Source organism: Typopeltis vanoorti, chromosome 4 (assembly GCF_054136105.1).
Source record: "Typopeltis vanoorti isolate ZY-2024b chromosome 4, IOZ_Tvanoo_1.0, whole genome shotgun sequence".
Taxonomy (NCBI): domain Eukaryota; kingdom Metazoa; phylum Arthropoda; class Arachnida; order Uropygi; family Thelyphonidae; genus Typopeltis; species Typopeltis vanoorti.
The window spans coordinates 159,644,318-159,662,540 of record NC_143552.1 but is presented as its reverse complement, the minus strand read 5'-3'; the positions used below and the strand labels follow the sequence as shown (position 1 = coordinate 159,662,540).

The 18,223-nt window shown below is 37.9% G+C and overlaps 1 protein-coding gene across 2 annotated transcripts in view; it reads right to left on the bottom strand.

Moving 5' to 3' along the window:
- LOC150107797 (huntingtin-interacting protein 1-like) overlaps positions 1–17,357 on the bottom strand; it is a 632,881-nt gene extending 615,524 nt beyond the window's left edge. For both annotated transcript variants that reach the window (XM_090392055.1, XM_090392056.1), the window contains exon 1: positions 16,935–17,357. In XM_090392055.1, the coding sequence (XP_090248181.1) occupies positions 16,935–17,021 (87 nt within the window). In that variant the 5' untranslated portion in view covers positions 17,022–17,357. The remainder of the gene's footprint in view (positions 1–16,934) is intronic.
- Between the last annotated feature and the right edge of the window lie 866 nt (positions 17,358–18,223).

The window sequence follows — 18,223 nt, the reverse complement described above, 5'->3', positions numbered from 1 at the left end:
GTAACAAAAGAAAAGAGTGAGGGAGTTAGGATAGTGAGTCTGTTGCCACAGTATGACAGAGTAGAGCTGAGAAGGAGGGCCATAATAACGAATGACTATGTGTAGGTTATGCTTGAGGAATGGTGTGGAGTGGGTGCGATGGACGAAGGATATACAGAGAGGATAGTTTGCATCTCAACGGATTTTGGTGTTTGGAGACTGAAAAAAGTGTTGTTGAATAAAGTGAAAGTGGATGTGTAAAATCAGTGAAACTAGAGTTTTTTTTGGGGGGGGGGGGGGGGGAACTGTTGAGTGGATATGCAGACATCAGATAGCAATGGGCCTAAGAGGCTTTTGCACTTTCTTGTACACTAATGTAGAAAGTGCAAACTTACCAGGAGTATTCGGAACAAGTAGGAGGAATTTTCGACATTTGTTGGCTCATCTTGGCCAAAGGTTATTGGCATTAGTGAGACATGACTAACAGAAGATGATACAGTTAGTGGGATAGAATGTGAAAGATATAGTGTGGTCATGGTAAAAGTTCAACTACAGGCCAGTGAAAATAGCACATATGAGGCTATCTGGTGTGAGATTGAGGCAAGCAGAACAAAATATACAGTTGGATGCTGCTGCTAGAAACCATGAGATGGAAAAGATTATGGAGATAGTATGCATCGGCAAACAGACCCAATGAGTGGAGGAAAGGTAATTATTATGAGTGATTTCAATATAGGAACAAAGACTGGAAGGAGGAGATGGCATATGGGAGGAAGTAAATGGAATTTTTCAGTCTCCAAACAGCATGTATTGGAATATACTAGGAGTTCAAGAATGATTGATCTAGAAACTGCATTTGAGAATTTGTCTATAATGAATATGACCACATTCCCACTAACTGATGAGAATAATCATACATATGGTCATGACCTAGGAGGTGGCTAAATGTGTGGTATGGAATTACGAGGCTGGTAAGTATGACAAGCTTAGGAGATTACTTGGATCGGTGCCATGGCATGTAAAACTGCAAGGGTTGGACGATAATGCATGGGATGTGGTAAAGGAGTACTAGAGGGAGGTAATGGCAGACTGCATACGTAGAGTCAGGAGAGTAAATCAAGTGTTGAGAGTTTATTTTATTTTATTTTTTTTCACTTGGTTAGACTATAATAAGTTTAGTTTAATCCTTTATCCAAGTGTGAGCAAACAAAGTTTGCACCTGAAAGTATCTTCAGGACTGGGGTAAGGTAGTGCAACACCAAGCAACTCGTTGCAAAGGTGGAGAAAGCTCCCATCATTCCTATCTCAGTATCTCCCATAATGCAAAGCACATCTCCTTGCAGATATGTGTAATGCTATGCATTAAGGCAAGGGCCACTACCCATACCGGTTTCGACCTTTATTGAGGTCTCGTCAGTGGGAGTCAGGCCCAGTATTGAGATACAAAGGCAGAAGCAATGAGAGGTCATCCTAACCTATAGGAGTTGCCAAAGGGTGTGCAACCTTATTATTAAATTACTCCGGATTCAGAGAAAGATGTTGAGAGTTTATTTATCACTTGGTTAGACTATAATAAGGTTAGTTTAATCCTTTATCCAAGTCTGAGCAAACAAAGTTTGCGCCTTTCAGGTGCAAACAAACCAAGTGAAACCTCCACCCAAGTGAAAAATTTGCAAAGCGCAAACTTTGCAAACTAACAAAGCGCAAACTTTGCTTGCTTACACTTGGATAAAGGATTTAAACTAAATTTATTATAGTCTAACCAAGTGCAAATTAACTTCCAGCATCTTTCTCTAAATCCAGAGTAATTTAATAATAAGGTTGCACACCCTTTGTCAACTCCTATAGGTTAGGATGACCTCTCATTGCTTCTGCCTTTGTATCTCAATACTGGGCCTGGCTCCCACTGATGAGATTTCAATAAAGGTCGAAACCGGTATGGGTAGTGGCCCTTGCCTTAATGCATAGCATTACACATATCCGCAAGGAGATGTGCTTTGCATTATGGGAGATACTGAGATAGGAATGATGGGAAGTTTCTCCACCTTTGCAACGAGTTGCTTGGTGTTGCTTTCAGGCGCAAACTTTGTTTGCTCACACTTGGATAAAGGATTAAACTAAACTTATTATAGTAAATCAAGTGGGAGTTAAATGGAGGAATATCATCATTAAGCTGAATTGCAAAAAAGAAAAAATTGTGGAGGGAATTTAAGGAGAAAGGTGACCTGCAGACACATGAACAGCATAAGACACGATCCAAAAAGGTAACTGGTGTAGAAAGAAAGGCAAAAGCAGATTATGAAAGGAAGTTAGCAATGCAAGCTAAAGATAATCCCAAACAGTTCTGTTGATATGCTGCAAGTAAAAGAAAGAATATATATATGGCAGAATGATTTTAATGAATGCCAATGATAGGGAGGTAGCTGAATCAGTCGAAATAGAAGAATTACTAAGTGAACACTTTGCAAGAGTATATCATTCAGTAGTGATATTACAGGAACCTGAGTGCCTAAGGCTTATACAGGAACTGAGATAAATGAAATGGAGGTGCATAGCATATTAACAGAACCTTAACATGAATGCAGCTATGGGACTGGATGGGATACCAGCTCAAGTTTTATGTGAAGTGGCAAGGGAATTGTCACTGCCCTTGACCATATTGTTTAATCTAAATCTCAGCTCTGGGTTAGTCCCAAGAGGGTGGAAAGAGGGGAAAATAGTCCCATTGCATAAAAGAGGATCCAAGACCGATGTAGCAAATTATCGAACAAATTATCAGGAGTTGTTGTCAAAGTATTGGAGAAGTCAAGAGCAAAATACAGGAATGGATAGATGGAAATGGCGTATTGGGGGGGGGGGGGGCATGGTTTTGTGAAGGATAAAAAAGCCTCAATAACTTGCTCATGTTTTATAATACAGTGATAGCTGAATTGGATAAAAGTAATGGTTTTACAGTGATACTGCTGGACTTTGCAAATACTTTCGACAGGATACCACATAGAATTGTAATCAGTAAACTGCAGCACATGGGGATGGATACAGGATTGGTGAGATGGATAGGAGGATGGTTGATGGAGAGATATCAGAAGTAGTTTATTCAGGAGTAGAGTCCAAAAGAAGGTCTGTGACCAGTGGCATGGGCACAGGGTTCTGTTCTTCAACCGCTGTTTAATTTGTTCATTAATGATATATGAAAGGATCTGAGAGGAACTGTTCAGTTATTTGCCAATGATGCAAATTTGAGTACAGCAATAGTTAATACAGACGATGTCAAAATTTTGCAAGATGATTTGGATAGTTTGGCAGACTGGGAAAAGGAGAATGGATGTCAGTTTAATGTGGCATGTGTAAGATTACCAGCTGTATAACACATTGGTGAAACTGTACTCCAGGAAATTGACAAAGCAAGAGACTTGGGAGTGTCAGTGGATAGGGAGTTAAATTTTAGGGGCACATAGCAAAAGTGGTTAAAGCAGCTCATCAATCACTTGACTGAAGAATACTTTGACGAGCAGAGACAAGCAGGTTATCGTTCCTCTTCATATCTTCTTATCAAGACTTGATAAGACCCCCATCTTGACTACTACTGCATGCTGGGAGTGTCAGTGGATAGGGAGTTAAATTTTAGGGGCACATAGCAAAAGTGGTTAAAGCAGCTCATCAATCACTTGACTGAAGAATACTTTGACAAGCAGAGACAAGCAGGTTATCGTTCCTCTTCATATCTTCTTATCAAGACTTGATAAGACCCCCATCTTGACTACTACTGCATGCAGCTCTGGGTGCAGAGTTTCTTGGTGATGAGGAGAAGAGAATCCAGAGGCAAGTGGCCATGATGGTAGCAGGTCTATGGAATGAACCTTACAAGAACAGGTTGAAGGTCTGTGGGTTACAGAAACTGCTTGATAGGTGGAAAAGCAGTGATATGATTGAGACATACAAATTACTGAGGGATTTTTACAAGATTAATGCAGAGGAAATTTTTCCTAACAGGTCTGGTGATGGGAGAATGAGGGACAATCCATGGAAACTGAGTAAGAGTGTAGTTAGCAAGGGTGTTAGGTTTTTTGCTTGGAGAGTAGTGAATGAGTGGAATATTGTGCTGGTCTGTTGTGGGAGCCATGCCTGTGAATGAATTCAAGCAAAGTATGATAGATACTGCACAAATGTTGGATAGTTCTTGACATGATGTTTAGGGTCTTCTTCCATGAGTCTACAAACTCCTTAGAGTTGCCTGTAATAATAATAACAACAACAACAACACACTTCAACAGGCAAACTCCTCCACTCACTCATTGCTCTGTGAGAAAAAAATCTAGCTTTGACTCCTTTCTTAACAGTACATAAACTTCCATAGATGGTCCAGTGTTCACACCCCCACCTTCCATATGATGAACCATTTCATTAGAAAATATCCTATAACACCCACTCAGAAGTTTATTCACATTTATCATATCAACCTCAGCATCTCCAGTTCATATGTTCTCAATCTGTCCTGGAATAATTTATATTCCAGAACACCAATATAATCTTTGTAACTCTTCTTTTCACACTTTCCACAGCTTCTTTATCCTCTAGGAATCCAAGAGACTGAATCTGTGCAAAGTATTCTAAGTGGGATCATATTAAGGCCTTGTAAAGAGGCAAAATGACTTCTTTATCCTCACATGTCAATGTTCCTTTCAACATTGCAATTATCCACCTTATTGTATTAGCAATTCTTGCTAAGTGACCTCTGAATTTCAAATTCCTATCCACCATTAATGCCAAGATCCCTAGCCTCATCAGTTTCCCGTAGCATAATCTCATCAATATGTCAGTGAAATCTCATCCCAAAGTGCATAACTTTACACTTACTAAAATTGAACAGACAGCCATTATCATTTGCCCACTATTCCAATTTATTCAAATCATTCTGTAACTGTTGAATATTCAATAGCATTAATGTATAGATTGAATGAGAAAATAGACCAAGGACTGATCCCTGGGTATATACCCTGGTCACCTTAAATCTGGCAGATTCACACCCACTGTATACCACTGTCTGAAGCCATCCACTTATCCAGTTTATATTCCAATCCCACATTCTCCAGTTTATGAAACAGCTTTTTTTGTGTGATATTCTAGCAAATGCCTTAGCAATGTCCAAAACTATCATAGTGTATTCATCCCCTTTATCCAATTGTCTTAACACTGTTATAAAATATGAGCAAATTATGAAAATATGACCTACCCCTTCAGTAAACCCATGCCTCTCCTTGCACAGTATAGCTTCTCTATTAACCCATTTCTGTATAAGTGCTTACCACATTCTCTAAAATCTTCACCACCACTGCAGAGATACTAATAGGTTAGTAATTAAACACTGTTTTTTGTACCATCCTTCTACAATGGAACTATCATACATTCTTGCCACTACTGTGGGATCTTTTCTGAGCTGAGACTCAAGTTATACAAAAATGTCAAGGGCCTAGCTAATCAGATGAACATTTCTTTAGCATATGTGCTGATATCCCATCTGTTCCTATTGTCAAATTCTTATCAGATATGCACAACCTCATTCCAATGCACTTCTATCCCTTCTCTTTATTCTCACCAGTTCCTGACATAATGGTACCACCTGGATTCTGTAAATTATTCTTCCACATTCTTTTACTTACAGCATAATGGTAAAATATTACCATTATGCTACAATTCTTATGGATTGCCTTTAGCCTGAATAGGAGATTTCTTTTTGTACTCCAATTTAGCTTTCCACACAATACTCAACTTTTCAGGCCTGCACTTTATATTATTATTTTGCATGCATTAAGACTTAAGTGGTGGGAAAAACTCATGATAAAAGCTTAATGGAGTGAAACAGCATTAGGAAACAATTAAAAGTAATATTTAATGCTTCCAGTATTTCATCTCAGTTACAGACATCTTCAGGGAGTACATTTTAGGGAGAGATTTGTAACACACACACAAGGCAGCACAAAACTAACTAAAACACATGGACAAATAGAGTCCTAACTATGGGGTGCCCTCTATAGATACCTGTCAAGAGTCTAGGATGTAAACTGAGATCTTGAAGTATTAGTGTTTCCAATATTTCTTGAAGTTTTATGTAACCATATTTATTTAAATTAGGCCGATTTTTAAGAGCAGCAGAAGAATCTAAAAATAGCCTTCTAAATTTACTGATGGAGCATGATGGTCTTTTTCCAATTGATTCTGTAAGCTGTATCCAAAGCCATGGTCCACAAGCCCAGACTGACCATAGTGATGACTGCAGATATACTTTTTATGTTCTTCCATTTGGATAGTAGCTGATCTTCTGTCTGTCCATAGTAAGCCAACTTGCAGAAACAAGGAACTCTATATACACCTAGAACTGAGAGGGGAGGGAATTTGTTTTTAGTGGAGCAGATAAATGTAGCCAGTTTTAAACGAGTTTTAAAAGTGGTGCAAAGATTGTATCTCCTTAAGATTCTAGCTATATTCTCTGATAGCATTACTAAAATCTTTCTGAAGAGAAGGTCATGGATTGGGGAAATGTTTTTTTTTTTTTTTTTTTTGATAATGTGGGAACTTAATTAGAAAAATGTGGTGTATATGATTGATTCCTGTTGCAAGAGAGGTCTCACTGGAACAAAGGTTAATAAGCTCTATGGGTTAGCATTTTTATGACACCATATTGTTGAGAGGTGGTGGTGGGGGGGAGTTTATGAATGTATCTGCCTGTGTGAGTGGGTTTCCTATATATACTGGAAAAAAAAAAAAGGTTACCATTAGGTAGGTGGCTGACCAAGGTGTCTAGAAAGGCCAGACCATTATTAGTTTCCTTTTTCCATAGTAAATTGGATTCTAGGGTGAAGGCTATTGAGATGACCTTTAAAACTAATGTGTCTAGCCAATTTTCTAATTTATTTTAATGAGGATATTTCAAATGTAAAGTTATCCTCAGTTATATTATCAGAATTGATTCTGCAATTACAATAAAGGGAACATTAGAAAATGTTCTCCTCACACTCAATAAATCAAAAAATAATCACCAATTTTACAAGAGCTCCATAACAGTACATCTGCATTCAAGATAGCCTTGAACCAGTCCCCATGAATGAATGAAGCAACAGCGAGAATCTTGTCTTGTCAGATGTCGTCTCCTTCCAGGAGGTTGACTACCATGAGCTTCCACCATGTACAGTTTTGTGCTTCTGTCTTATATTCTTCATAAGACAAAAAAAGGCCCAGTCCTTAATATCTGGATTCTTTATCGTTTCCTCTTCTTCTTTTTCCGTGTATCATTCCTTCTAAAAGTGTTTTTTTGTAGGGAATTCATGCCTTAGTATGTGACCAAGGTAGGTGGTTTTCCTTTTCTTAATGGTTTTCAACAGAGTCCTATCTTCTCAAATCATCTCTAAAATTAGTTTTTTTTTTTTTTTTTTTTTTTTTTGGCAGTCCATGGGACTCTAAAGATTCTTCTGAGGATACACATTTCAAAGGCTTTTAGTTTATTATTATTATTATTATTATTATTATTATGTGACACCTCCAGGGAGTCCAAAGACTTATCGAGGGAGTGTGCCAACAGCATTGTGATCCCTTCCAAATGCTAACTGTGCTCAAACTTGCTTAACTTTCAGTATGATCCATTAGTAGCAGAGGCTCTACCAGTCGACCAACCTTTGCTGGCTTATTTTCACAATATTTTGATATTGTCCAGGTTTCTGCTCCATATAGCAGTGTTGATCATACGTAGCATTTGGACAGCCTAATTCTTGTTTTTGTGTGAATTTCCCTCAAGGGAAAGTCACATAAAATCTCAACAGAAGAAAAACTAAACAATTATAAATAAAAACGGATAGAACATGTAAACCAAATGGCTAACACCTGATATCCTAAACAAATACTAAAATATAAGCCAACTGGAAAGAGAAGGCAGAGTAGACCTCAAAAAAGGATATTGGACGGATAATGAGACCGGAACAGATCAATATGGTCTATACCCATAATTAGCATTATGATGATGATGAAAACCAGATTGGGTTTCATTAATCTCCAATTTGATTTTATGTTTATTTCTTTCTAGGATGACATATAACGTTTCCTATCTGACTGATCAGACTCATTGTTCTTTACTCTTCACATTTAGTTGTCATAGTTTTCTAGATATTGGTAGGAATGTCGAGTGCTTAAAATATTTTGGCAGGTGTCCAGTTTTGTATATTTTGTTACATATGTCAGTCAGTGATCTTATAGCCTTATCATTTAAAGCCTTTAGATATTCTGCCATAATTCCATCCATTCCTGGAGCTTTTCCTGGTTTCAATTTCCTAATGGCATTTGTTACTTCCCAGGTAAGAATAGCAGGCCCCTTCAAATTTTCTTGGCTTATCTATTCTACCATGATTGTAGAGTCCTTTGAATACTCTACCCATCTATCCCTTATTCTGTTTTTCTCCATTAGGATAGGGGTAGACTCTCATTGCATTGAAGATGCCAGTGGAAACTTCAATGCAATGAGAGCCTACCCCTTTTCCAAGATTTGCTAGTTAGCTCCCTAAGTTTTTAACATTTCTGTCCAAAAGTTCAATTTCCTTGCATTTGTTATTGAGCCATAGTTCTTTTGAAATCCTATATTCTTTCCTCATCTTCTTGTTTATGTTCTTGTATTCAGGACAATGTTTGTGTTTCTTTCTTTCCTCCATCATTTTCAGTATCTTGTCACTCATCCAGGGTTTATTCATCTTCTTCCCAAATTTGGGAATTGTTTGTTTTACTGACTTTTTTATGCTCCATTTAAATTCCTGCCATCTATCCTCAATCTCATCTTTAGGGTAATGATAATTAGTGGAATCAGGAACGTCAACAGCAGTGGATTGTGCCAGTTCCTTTAAACCGCATAGATAGGCTTATATGTTCATCACACATGTTGAATTGGATTTAAACAGTATTGATGCAAACACATATTGATAAGAAAATACCATATTTTCCGGTATAAGATGCACTTTTTTACCTTAAAAATGGAGTGCGTCTTATATAATGAAGGTAAAGATTGTTTCCTCTTTTCAAAGTCATACGCACTCCCTTTTATGTTCCAAGATCTTTGTAGGCGATTAATGGTGCAATCAAATTGATGCGTGACCTTCACGTGACTTCTAGCGCGTCACTGGCTAAGAACGGGGAGTCACTTGATGTATCTTTAAACAAACCCTTATGAAAGTGAAGTCTTTATGAGGGCAGAGTGGAACAAGTGGATGATGAATGCCAGTGTACATCAGCTAACACCAAAGGGTGCCCTGAAACTGCCATCAATCTCTCAAGTGTGCGAGTGGGTTAAGACATCTTGGTCGAAAATGAATGAACAAACTATTGTTAAATCTTTCTTGAATTGTGGAATTAGCAATGCCCTTGATGGAAGTGAAGATCATTTCTTATATGAAGATGATGATGAACAAGAGGAAGAAAGAGAAGAAATTAATGATGATAGAGAAGAGTCAGATGACAGTGACATGGGTTTTGCAGGTTTCTGAAAGGTCAGTTTACTATTAAAAATTACCTATTATTTTATCTATTTTTTTTTTAAATCATACTTTAAAGTTTAGGTTTTTACCAGAAAATTGTATTAAATTTCTTGGGTGTCTCTTATACATAGGAGCGTCTTATACACTGGAAAATACTGTAACTACTTATTAACTTAAAAGCTAGTTCATTTAAAAATTTATCTTGTATTTCTTGATTTTTAAGGGAGCAAAGATCCTATTTTTCTATGTTAAGATGAGAGTATGGGATACTTGGGACTGTTTGATAGGATAAAGTAAGTGCAAAAAGTTTGATTGCATTTGAATTCATCTGCATGTGTGTGTGTGGGCATATAAGGTACTGTTTGGCAATGAGGCAAATGATCAGGCAAGTTATCAGGGAATAGGGGGATGATAATCTGATGGAGATGAACGTGTGAAGACTGGATATTGTGTTGTTGGCTTGAGTTAAAACTGGGAAGAGCAGCAGTGGATAGGGAATTAACATGCAATTTTGCAATATAGTATTTTATTTATATAGACTTATTTATTACTGAGGTTACAATGCTTCTAGCATTATAACCTTAGTAAATTCAGTTTGTCCACAAATTATAGGTGTTAGTTAAATACAGCAGAAAGAGAAATGCATGTGATATAGCATATTTTTGTGGTGGCAGCAATATCAGGACTTTTGGGAGAAAGGGTTATATGTGGAATTATAAGGCAGGTGATTATGACAAACTCAGGAAGCAGCTTGGAGTGATATCATGAAATGAGGAATTGGATGAGAAGGAAATCAGTGCTGCTTGGTCTCTATTCAGGAAGTATCTGGCAGAGGCAATGACGGAGTATATTCCAAAGGTCAGGAAATTAAATAAGATAGGTGTAAAATGGAAGACTAAGGAGATTGAAGCATGCAATTTGGAAGAAAAGGGCATTGTGGAGGTAGCACAAGATGAGTGGAGATAATCAGTTATATGAGAAAAGCAAGGGGCAAGCAAAGAAGGTGACTTGCTTGGTAAGGGTAGCAAAAGTGCAGTATAAGCAGAAGTTAGCAAATGACACTAAAAGAAATCCTAGGGAGTTTTTTCAATATGTGGCTAGCCAGTAGAAAGAAGAATAATTATAGGAGGATGATGTTGGCCAGTGATAATGAGAGAATGATAAACACTGAGGAGGATATAGTAGATGTGTTTAATGAGCAATTTATTAAAATATTCCATCTTTGTGATTGTAACATAATGCAGAGCAGTGGGAATGGGGAGGAGGAACAAATGATGGTAGGTGAGCAAGAAGTATATGAGGAACTGAGTACTTTAATGTCAACAAGGCCATGGGACTTGATGGTATATCAATGTGTGTCTTGAGGAATGTTCCAGGAAGTTACAACACTTAACTTACATTTTTAATATCAGTCTTAGATAAGCCAAAGTTCTAAAGGAGTGGAAAGATGGCAAAATTGTCCTGCTTTCATAAAGGGGATGATACAATTAAGGCTTTGAATTATAGACCAATCAGCTTGTTTGGGGTTGTGGTCAAGATGTTGGAAAAGCCAGTGAGAACAAAAATTCAGAAATGGGTTGACAGCAGCAGAATTCTCTTTAATGGAGAGCATGGGTTTGCTATAGGAAGATTTTGTATTAGCAGTCCCCTTGCTTATTATAACATAACAAATACATTGGAAAAGGTGGATGCATATAGAGTAGTATATTTAGATTTTGCAAAGGCTTTTGACAGATTGCTGCATGACAAACTAATAGTTAAAAATTAGAACAGATGGGGTTGGATAGTAGATTAGTGCATACACTGGACTGGAGATTCGCTGTCTGATAGGTATCAGCAGGTTGTGTATGAGAGGAGTGATAGTCCAGAAAATAATTGACTGGTGGTGTGCCCCAGGGGGTCTGTTTTGGGGTCATTGTTGTTTATTTTGTATGTAAATGACATTAAAAAGGGCTTAAATAATGATATACAGTTGTCTGTAGAAGATGCAAAGTTGGGGTGAGAGTTAAAAGAAGTAGAGCAGATGTAGCTTTACAAGAGGACTAAATAGACTAGATGAATGGGTGTGTGTGTGTGGAGATGTCAGTTTCATGCATCAGAGTGCAAGTTTTAAAATATGGGAAGCAAAGATGAGATGTAGAGTATAAGATTGGTGGGGATATTTTAGAGGAGGAGGAGATGAAAGATCTGGAGGTGATGGCAGATAGAGAGTTGAAATTTCATGGATATTTTGCTACAACTGTGAGGACAACACACCAGATTATGGGAATGATGCAGAGAACATTGAAGTAGAAGTAAGGTTACTCCACTGTGCAAGGCTTTGATCAGGCTGCATACGGATTATTGTGCACAGATTTGATCACCTGGTTTTCAATAGGATGATGAGATGTTGGAGAGAGTTCAGAGACAATTGATTAAGTTGCTTTTGGTCTTTTGGAATGTGAATATGAGGACAGATTGAGAAAATGCAAATTACAAAGCCTCATGGATAGAAGGAAGAAGGGAGACACAATTGATATGTATAAGTTGGTCAAGAATAATTACCAGATTAACATGGATTACATTTTTTTTGTACAATATATAGAGACAGGGAGAATGAGAGGCCATCTATGGAAACTATAAGGTAAGTGTGAGCAAGGGGAAAAGGAGTATATCTTTTGCACGGAGTGTTGGGAGATTAGAATGCATTGCCAAGTATGGCGAGTATGGGACAATGAGTGCATTTAAGTCAAGGTATGATGAGCTGTGCATGTGAGAGGGTGATCTCGCACAATGAATCCCTTCACTCTGTGGAAGTCTGTTGATAGATTACAGAGCTGATTACATTTCTGTAGCAGTGTCATCTGCAGCAGACGACACTGCTACAGAAATGCTATTTGGATTATTATTATTATAACATATAGCATATTCAGGGGAAAACAAAGAATAAACAGTGAAGAATAGACCAATGAGAATATTATATCCTTCAGAGTAGTGAGTCAGGGTGTAAGTAACATGACTTGAAAAGCATATGGTTGTGATGTCAGCAAGGGAAAAAAAGAAAGGGGTGTTGCTGTAGACCTGGAAGAGGGAAATGAAAGGAAGATCAACTAACAGAAATAGAATAAATGTTCTGAGACTCTAAGAGATAATTACTTCTAGGTAGTATGTAATAGAATGAACCTAGGAATAAAGAGTTGTCAACATGAACACAGCATCAGAGAATGTAACAGTGGAGAAGGTGTTAGCTTTTCTTCCAGTAGAGGAAAAGATGATCATGCAGTTCTAAGGAAATAAACATGCATTGAGGAGTCTCAAATACAAATGGATACTGTGGAATTATAACGGGGGAGTTAGATGGAGTCAAATGTAGCTTTCAGAAATATTATCCGGACATCTCTATGGAGTCTAAAGAATCAGCATGGGAGGCCCATACCAACCATTATTCACACATTGCCTGTATCTTTATTCATTCACAGACAATGCATTCACATCTATTAACCTATTCTGTTCATTTGGCACTTCTTCTGCAGCTTGTCCCACTTAAGTAGAGGTCATTGCTACTGGCGAGTCTCTTCAACATCCTCCTGTCTTGGGCTGTAATCACATTCAAGTTCTTCATCCTGAAGTCCTCCTCCACTAGCTTCCTCCATCTCTTCTTTGGCCGCCCGTGCTTCCTCCTCCCCTGCACATTCATATGTATGACCTTTCTTCCCACATATTCATCCTCCCTCCTCATCACATGACCAAACCATCTCAACCTTGTCTCCTGTATCTTTGCTCCTAGGTTTGTAACTTTCAACGTTCCCCTCACATAGTCATTTCTCAGATGATCGTTTCTGGTCACACTGCACATCCACCTAAGCTTTCTCATCTCTGCTGATGTTATTTTTCCTCAGGGCCACAGTTTCCATAGCATACATCATAGCTGGTCTCACTACCATCCCATAAATTTTCCCTTTTAGATTGATCGGCACCCTCTAATCGCACAGCACTCCAGCCATCTCTTTCCAGTTCCTCCACCTGCTTGTATCCTACATCCCACTTCCTTCTATCTTCTCCATCCTCTTCCACTGTTAAACCTAAGCAGACCCAGCTGGTGGCGTGTGCAAAGTGTGCAATATACACAGGTGCCGCTGAAGAAAAGGCGCCTAAAAGATGTCAAAAAAATATGAGATAAGAGTTTAAACGAACAACGAATGGTAGCAGATAAAAGATAAACAGCACAGTCAATTCATTATAACTATGGAATGTTAACACCACCAGCACATGAAGATCATAAAAAATGATAATAAAAATAAATAAAAATAAAAAAACAGCTTACAGATATGAAGTGTGCTACAGTAACAGTCACTCACTATAAACTGCTTTCTAATAAACTTAAAATTTTAAGTAATGCTACACATCTGAGAAAAGATCTGAAAATTGCAGATCGCAATTCAGGCAAAATATGTAATTCAAATGCAAAAGAATTTTCTACAAAATTTATGGCCAGGTAAGGTGTAACAGCATTTGTTAACACAAGCCTTGAATGAGAGATTCAGTCAAAAGTTTAAATCCTGCTGCAGTCATGGACATCCATGACTGCAGCAGGAAATAATACAGTGTGAGATTACCACCCTGCTTACTGGAGACCTGAAATGGCTTGAACAAAATTCATCTCATTTTATGAAAAGCTTGGGAGATTGCTTGAATCAGTGCCATGACATGTACAACTGCCAGGGCTGGATGTCGATAGAGCATGGGAAGTGGTCAAGGAGCATTTACAGGAGGTTATGGCTGATTGTATACCTAAGGTCCGAATAGTAAAACAAGTAGGGGTTAAATGGATGAATAACACCATTAAGCTTGAGCTGCAAAAAAAGAAACAACTGTGGAGGGAATGCAAAGACAGAGGTGACCTGCAGGCACACGAACGGTATAAAGTGCAGGCCAGAAGGGTAATGAGTGTGGTAAAAAAAGCAAAAGCGGATTATGAAAGGAAACTAGCTATGCAAGCTAAAGAGAATCCCTAACAGTTCTTTCAGTATGCTGCAAGCAAGAAAAAAACTGTACACGGCAAAATGATTTTAAGGAATGACGATGGCAAGGAGGTCACTGAATCAGTCGATATAGTGAAGTTGCTGAGCGAGCACTTTGCAAAAGTATATCATCCAGGTGGTGACAATGAAAAAATGAAGGAACCATTAGTTTATACAGAAATTGTGATGAATGAAGTGGAGGTGAATAGTCTATTACAGAACCTTAATGTGAATACATCTGTGGGATTGGATGGTATACCGGCACAGGTCCTGCGTGAAGCGGCTAAAGAATTATCAGTGCCCTTGACCGTGTTGTTTAATCTGAGTCTTGGGTCTGGTTTAGTCCCAAAGGTGTGGAAAGAGGGGAAAATAGTTCCACTGCATAAAGGAGGATCCAAGACTACAGTTGCAAATTACCGACCGATCAGCATATCAGCAGTCGTTGTCAAGGTCTTGGAGAAAGTAGTCAAGGGAAAAATACAGGAATGGATTGATGAAAATGAGATACTGTATGGGGAACAACATGGCTTTGTGAAGGGTAGATCATGCCTCAGTAACTTGCTCAAGTTTTATAACACGGTGATGGCTGAACTGGATAAGGGTAATTGGTTAACAGTGATACTGCTGGACCTGGTCATGGATAGGTGGGTGGTTGATGGAGAGATATCAAAGAGTAGTTTATTCAGGAGTAGAGTCCAAAAGACGGCCTGTGACTAGTGGTGTGCCGCAGGGTTCTGTTCTTGGACCACTGCTGTTTAATTTGTTCATTAACGATATAGGGAAGGATCTAAGAGGAACAGTTCAATTGTTTGCTGATGATGCAAATTTGGGTAGGGCAATAGTGAATGCAGAAGATGTCAAAATTTTGCAGGACGACTTGGATAGATTGGAGTTCTGGGCTAAGGTAAATGGATGTCAATTTAATGTGACAAAATGTAAGGTTATGCATTTTGGGGTGAAAAGATTAGCAACAGTATACCACATTGGTGGAACTGTACTCTAGGAGATTGATGAGGCCAGGGACTTGGGAGTAATGGTGGATAGGGAGATGAAGTTTAGAGGGCACATCGCAAAAGTAGCTAAATAGCTCATCAACTCACTTGGTTGTTGAAAAATACCTTGATGAGCAGAGACAAGCAAGTTATTGTACCTCTGTAAAGAGCCTTAATAAGACTTCATCTCGACTACTGTGCCCAGATTTGGTCACATAGGTTCCTTTTTGATGGAGAGGAGGTGGAGAGGATCAGTCTATGGAATGAACCATATGAGAACAGGTTGAAGATTTGTGGGTTGCAGAAAGTAGTTGATAGGCGGAAAAGGGGAGATATGAATGAGACATTCAGATTGCTAAAGGGTTTCTATAGGATTAATTCAGAGGATATTTTTGAGATCAGGACTGGTGGTGGGAGAACTAGGGGACACTTATGGAAGCTGGGCAAGAGTGTGGTTAGCAGGGGTGTTAAAGCTGGGTTCTTTACTTTTAGAGTGGTAAATGGAATAAGCTGCCAGAGTCTGTTGTGGGTGCTAGGACGGTTAGTGAGTTCAAGGCAAGATATGATAGATACTGTGAGAATGATGTATAGTTGTGTGGACATGATGTTTAGGGCCTCCCTCGATGAGTCTAAGGATTCTCTGGAGTCACCCGTAATAATAATAATCTCTGGTTTCTAGCACTGGATTTCCAGAGCAAACCTTTCATCCATAACAGGGATGATTGATCACATAAATAATAATAATAATAACAATAACCACCTTAACTGATATAAAAACAATATTCTGTACTACTCATAAAACTGTGTCAATCTGATGGGTGTGGCTGTTTTGTAGGAGGAATAATTCAAGATTGCTGGATGTAAAACACCTGCTACTTCCCTTTAAGGCCAGTTAACACGCATCTAAAGACAAATGATAAGATCTAGATAAAGATACAAGTTACACATTAATCATAGCATGCGATTAGTACCAAGTTCGGGTACCTCAATACAATAGGATGACTCGTCAAAAGGAGCAATAAACCATATACTTTATAGATTTTTTTTTTTTTCCCGAACCGGGAATGAGGCCAAAATTATTAATGAGTATTGGACTGGATTTTCTTTCCTCGCCTCGGAATTTTTTTAATAGCATGCATTACTTTAAAAAATAAGAGTTCAAATTTGCAAGTCAGAAAATTACAATAATTACCTGTTCCTCTAACTTAACATATTATGAACTCAGAAAATAATGAAAGCTATACTAGGGAGTGACAGCTGTCACTAATAGTTCCGCAACATGTGGAGAGTAAGTTTAGAAAAGTGCTTGACGCCACCTGACAAAGGTGATAATTTTTCATATGTCCCACATTAACATGCTTAGAAACTGAATTGATGAAACTCCGAACTTTACACGCTGTACCTATTAGTGAACTTAGTTGCAATTTTGTTTACGTTAGGGTGTGCCTACCTACCTGAGCTCTCTCGAAGTTCTCCCTTTCTACTTCTAGGCTATTGGCCCTCCGTTGACCGAGAACTTTAGGTAGAGGTAAAGTGCTCATGTTGCTACTAGAAGAAAAACATCACGACCGAAAATTCCTAAGAACATGCCATTAAAAGCTTGTACTTCAAATCTTTAATGCCAAAATTACAAAAGCAATTCATATTTGTACAACTGTAAAAGTCAACCAACAAGACGACAGCTACAGTCAACAGCAAATGATCTAATGAACAAATGACGAGAGGGATATAACTGTTGCTATATTCAAGTTATTATGATAATTTTATAATCAAGTATAAAAGCACAAAACAATTCATAAAAAGGCAGGAACATTGCCGAAAACACACACTTCCACCTATACGGCACAATAAGTTAATTTTGCGGTGCCGTTCACACAGCGATAGTTCTACTACTAAACCAATGAATACATTACACGAAAAAGAGAACAGTTGCCATCAAGAAAACTTAACGTTTTTTTTTTTTTTTAATTCGACTTTTCTGAGGATTTAAGAGAAAATAAGTTCATGAAAACTTGAAGATATATATGAAGATATGAGAGACTAATTAGTAAAATACTGTATATCCTGTATGATAAAGACAATAATATGATTATGGAAGCGCTCTTTGTGAAATGGGTAATAAATTAACAAATTCTTCCTGTTCAGCTTTACTGTAAGAATAGGTGATCTGCATTATTATTTCAAATGCCATAAAAAAATATTACTAGAGATGAAATTAAGGAAATGAGCACGTTTAGATTTAGATCATACATCAACCAACATATTCGCCCCGATTGAATACGTTTTTGTTACTTTATAGCATTAAATATAAAGTTTACTTACTAAAGAAGTAATAGCTGCATCAAACTCAATCAGAGCACGGACCGTATTATAGACTCAACAGAAATCAACAATTCCAGAAGACTAACATTAGAACAGCTTAATCTAGGAACACTATGTTGGGAATATACGATGATATTCGCATAATAAACCTTCTGACTTCTTTTATTCTCCAAAGGGAATAGTAGGTAGAATTCCTTTAGTTCTGACCAACTTTTCAGGATAAGTGGTCAGCTTGTCTTCATCTTTCAAGCATTTACTGACAGTGCACCAGAATAAATCAAAATCAGTTCACTCTAAATCCTAACATTCGTAGTGTTTTCTATAATAATATGAATTCTACGGTCGTTTTTTCTTGAGATGAGGGGTTTAAAAACCTTATATGCCTATGCCAGAGAAAGACTCACACAGCAAATGATCGAAG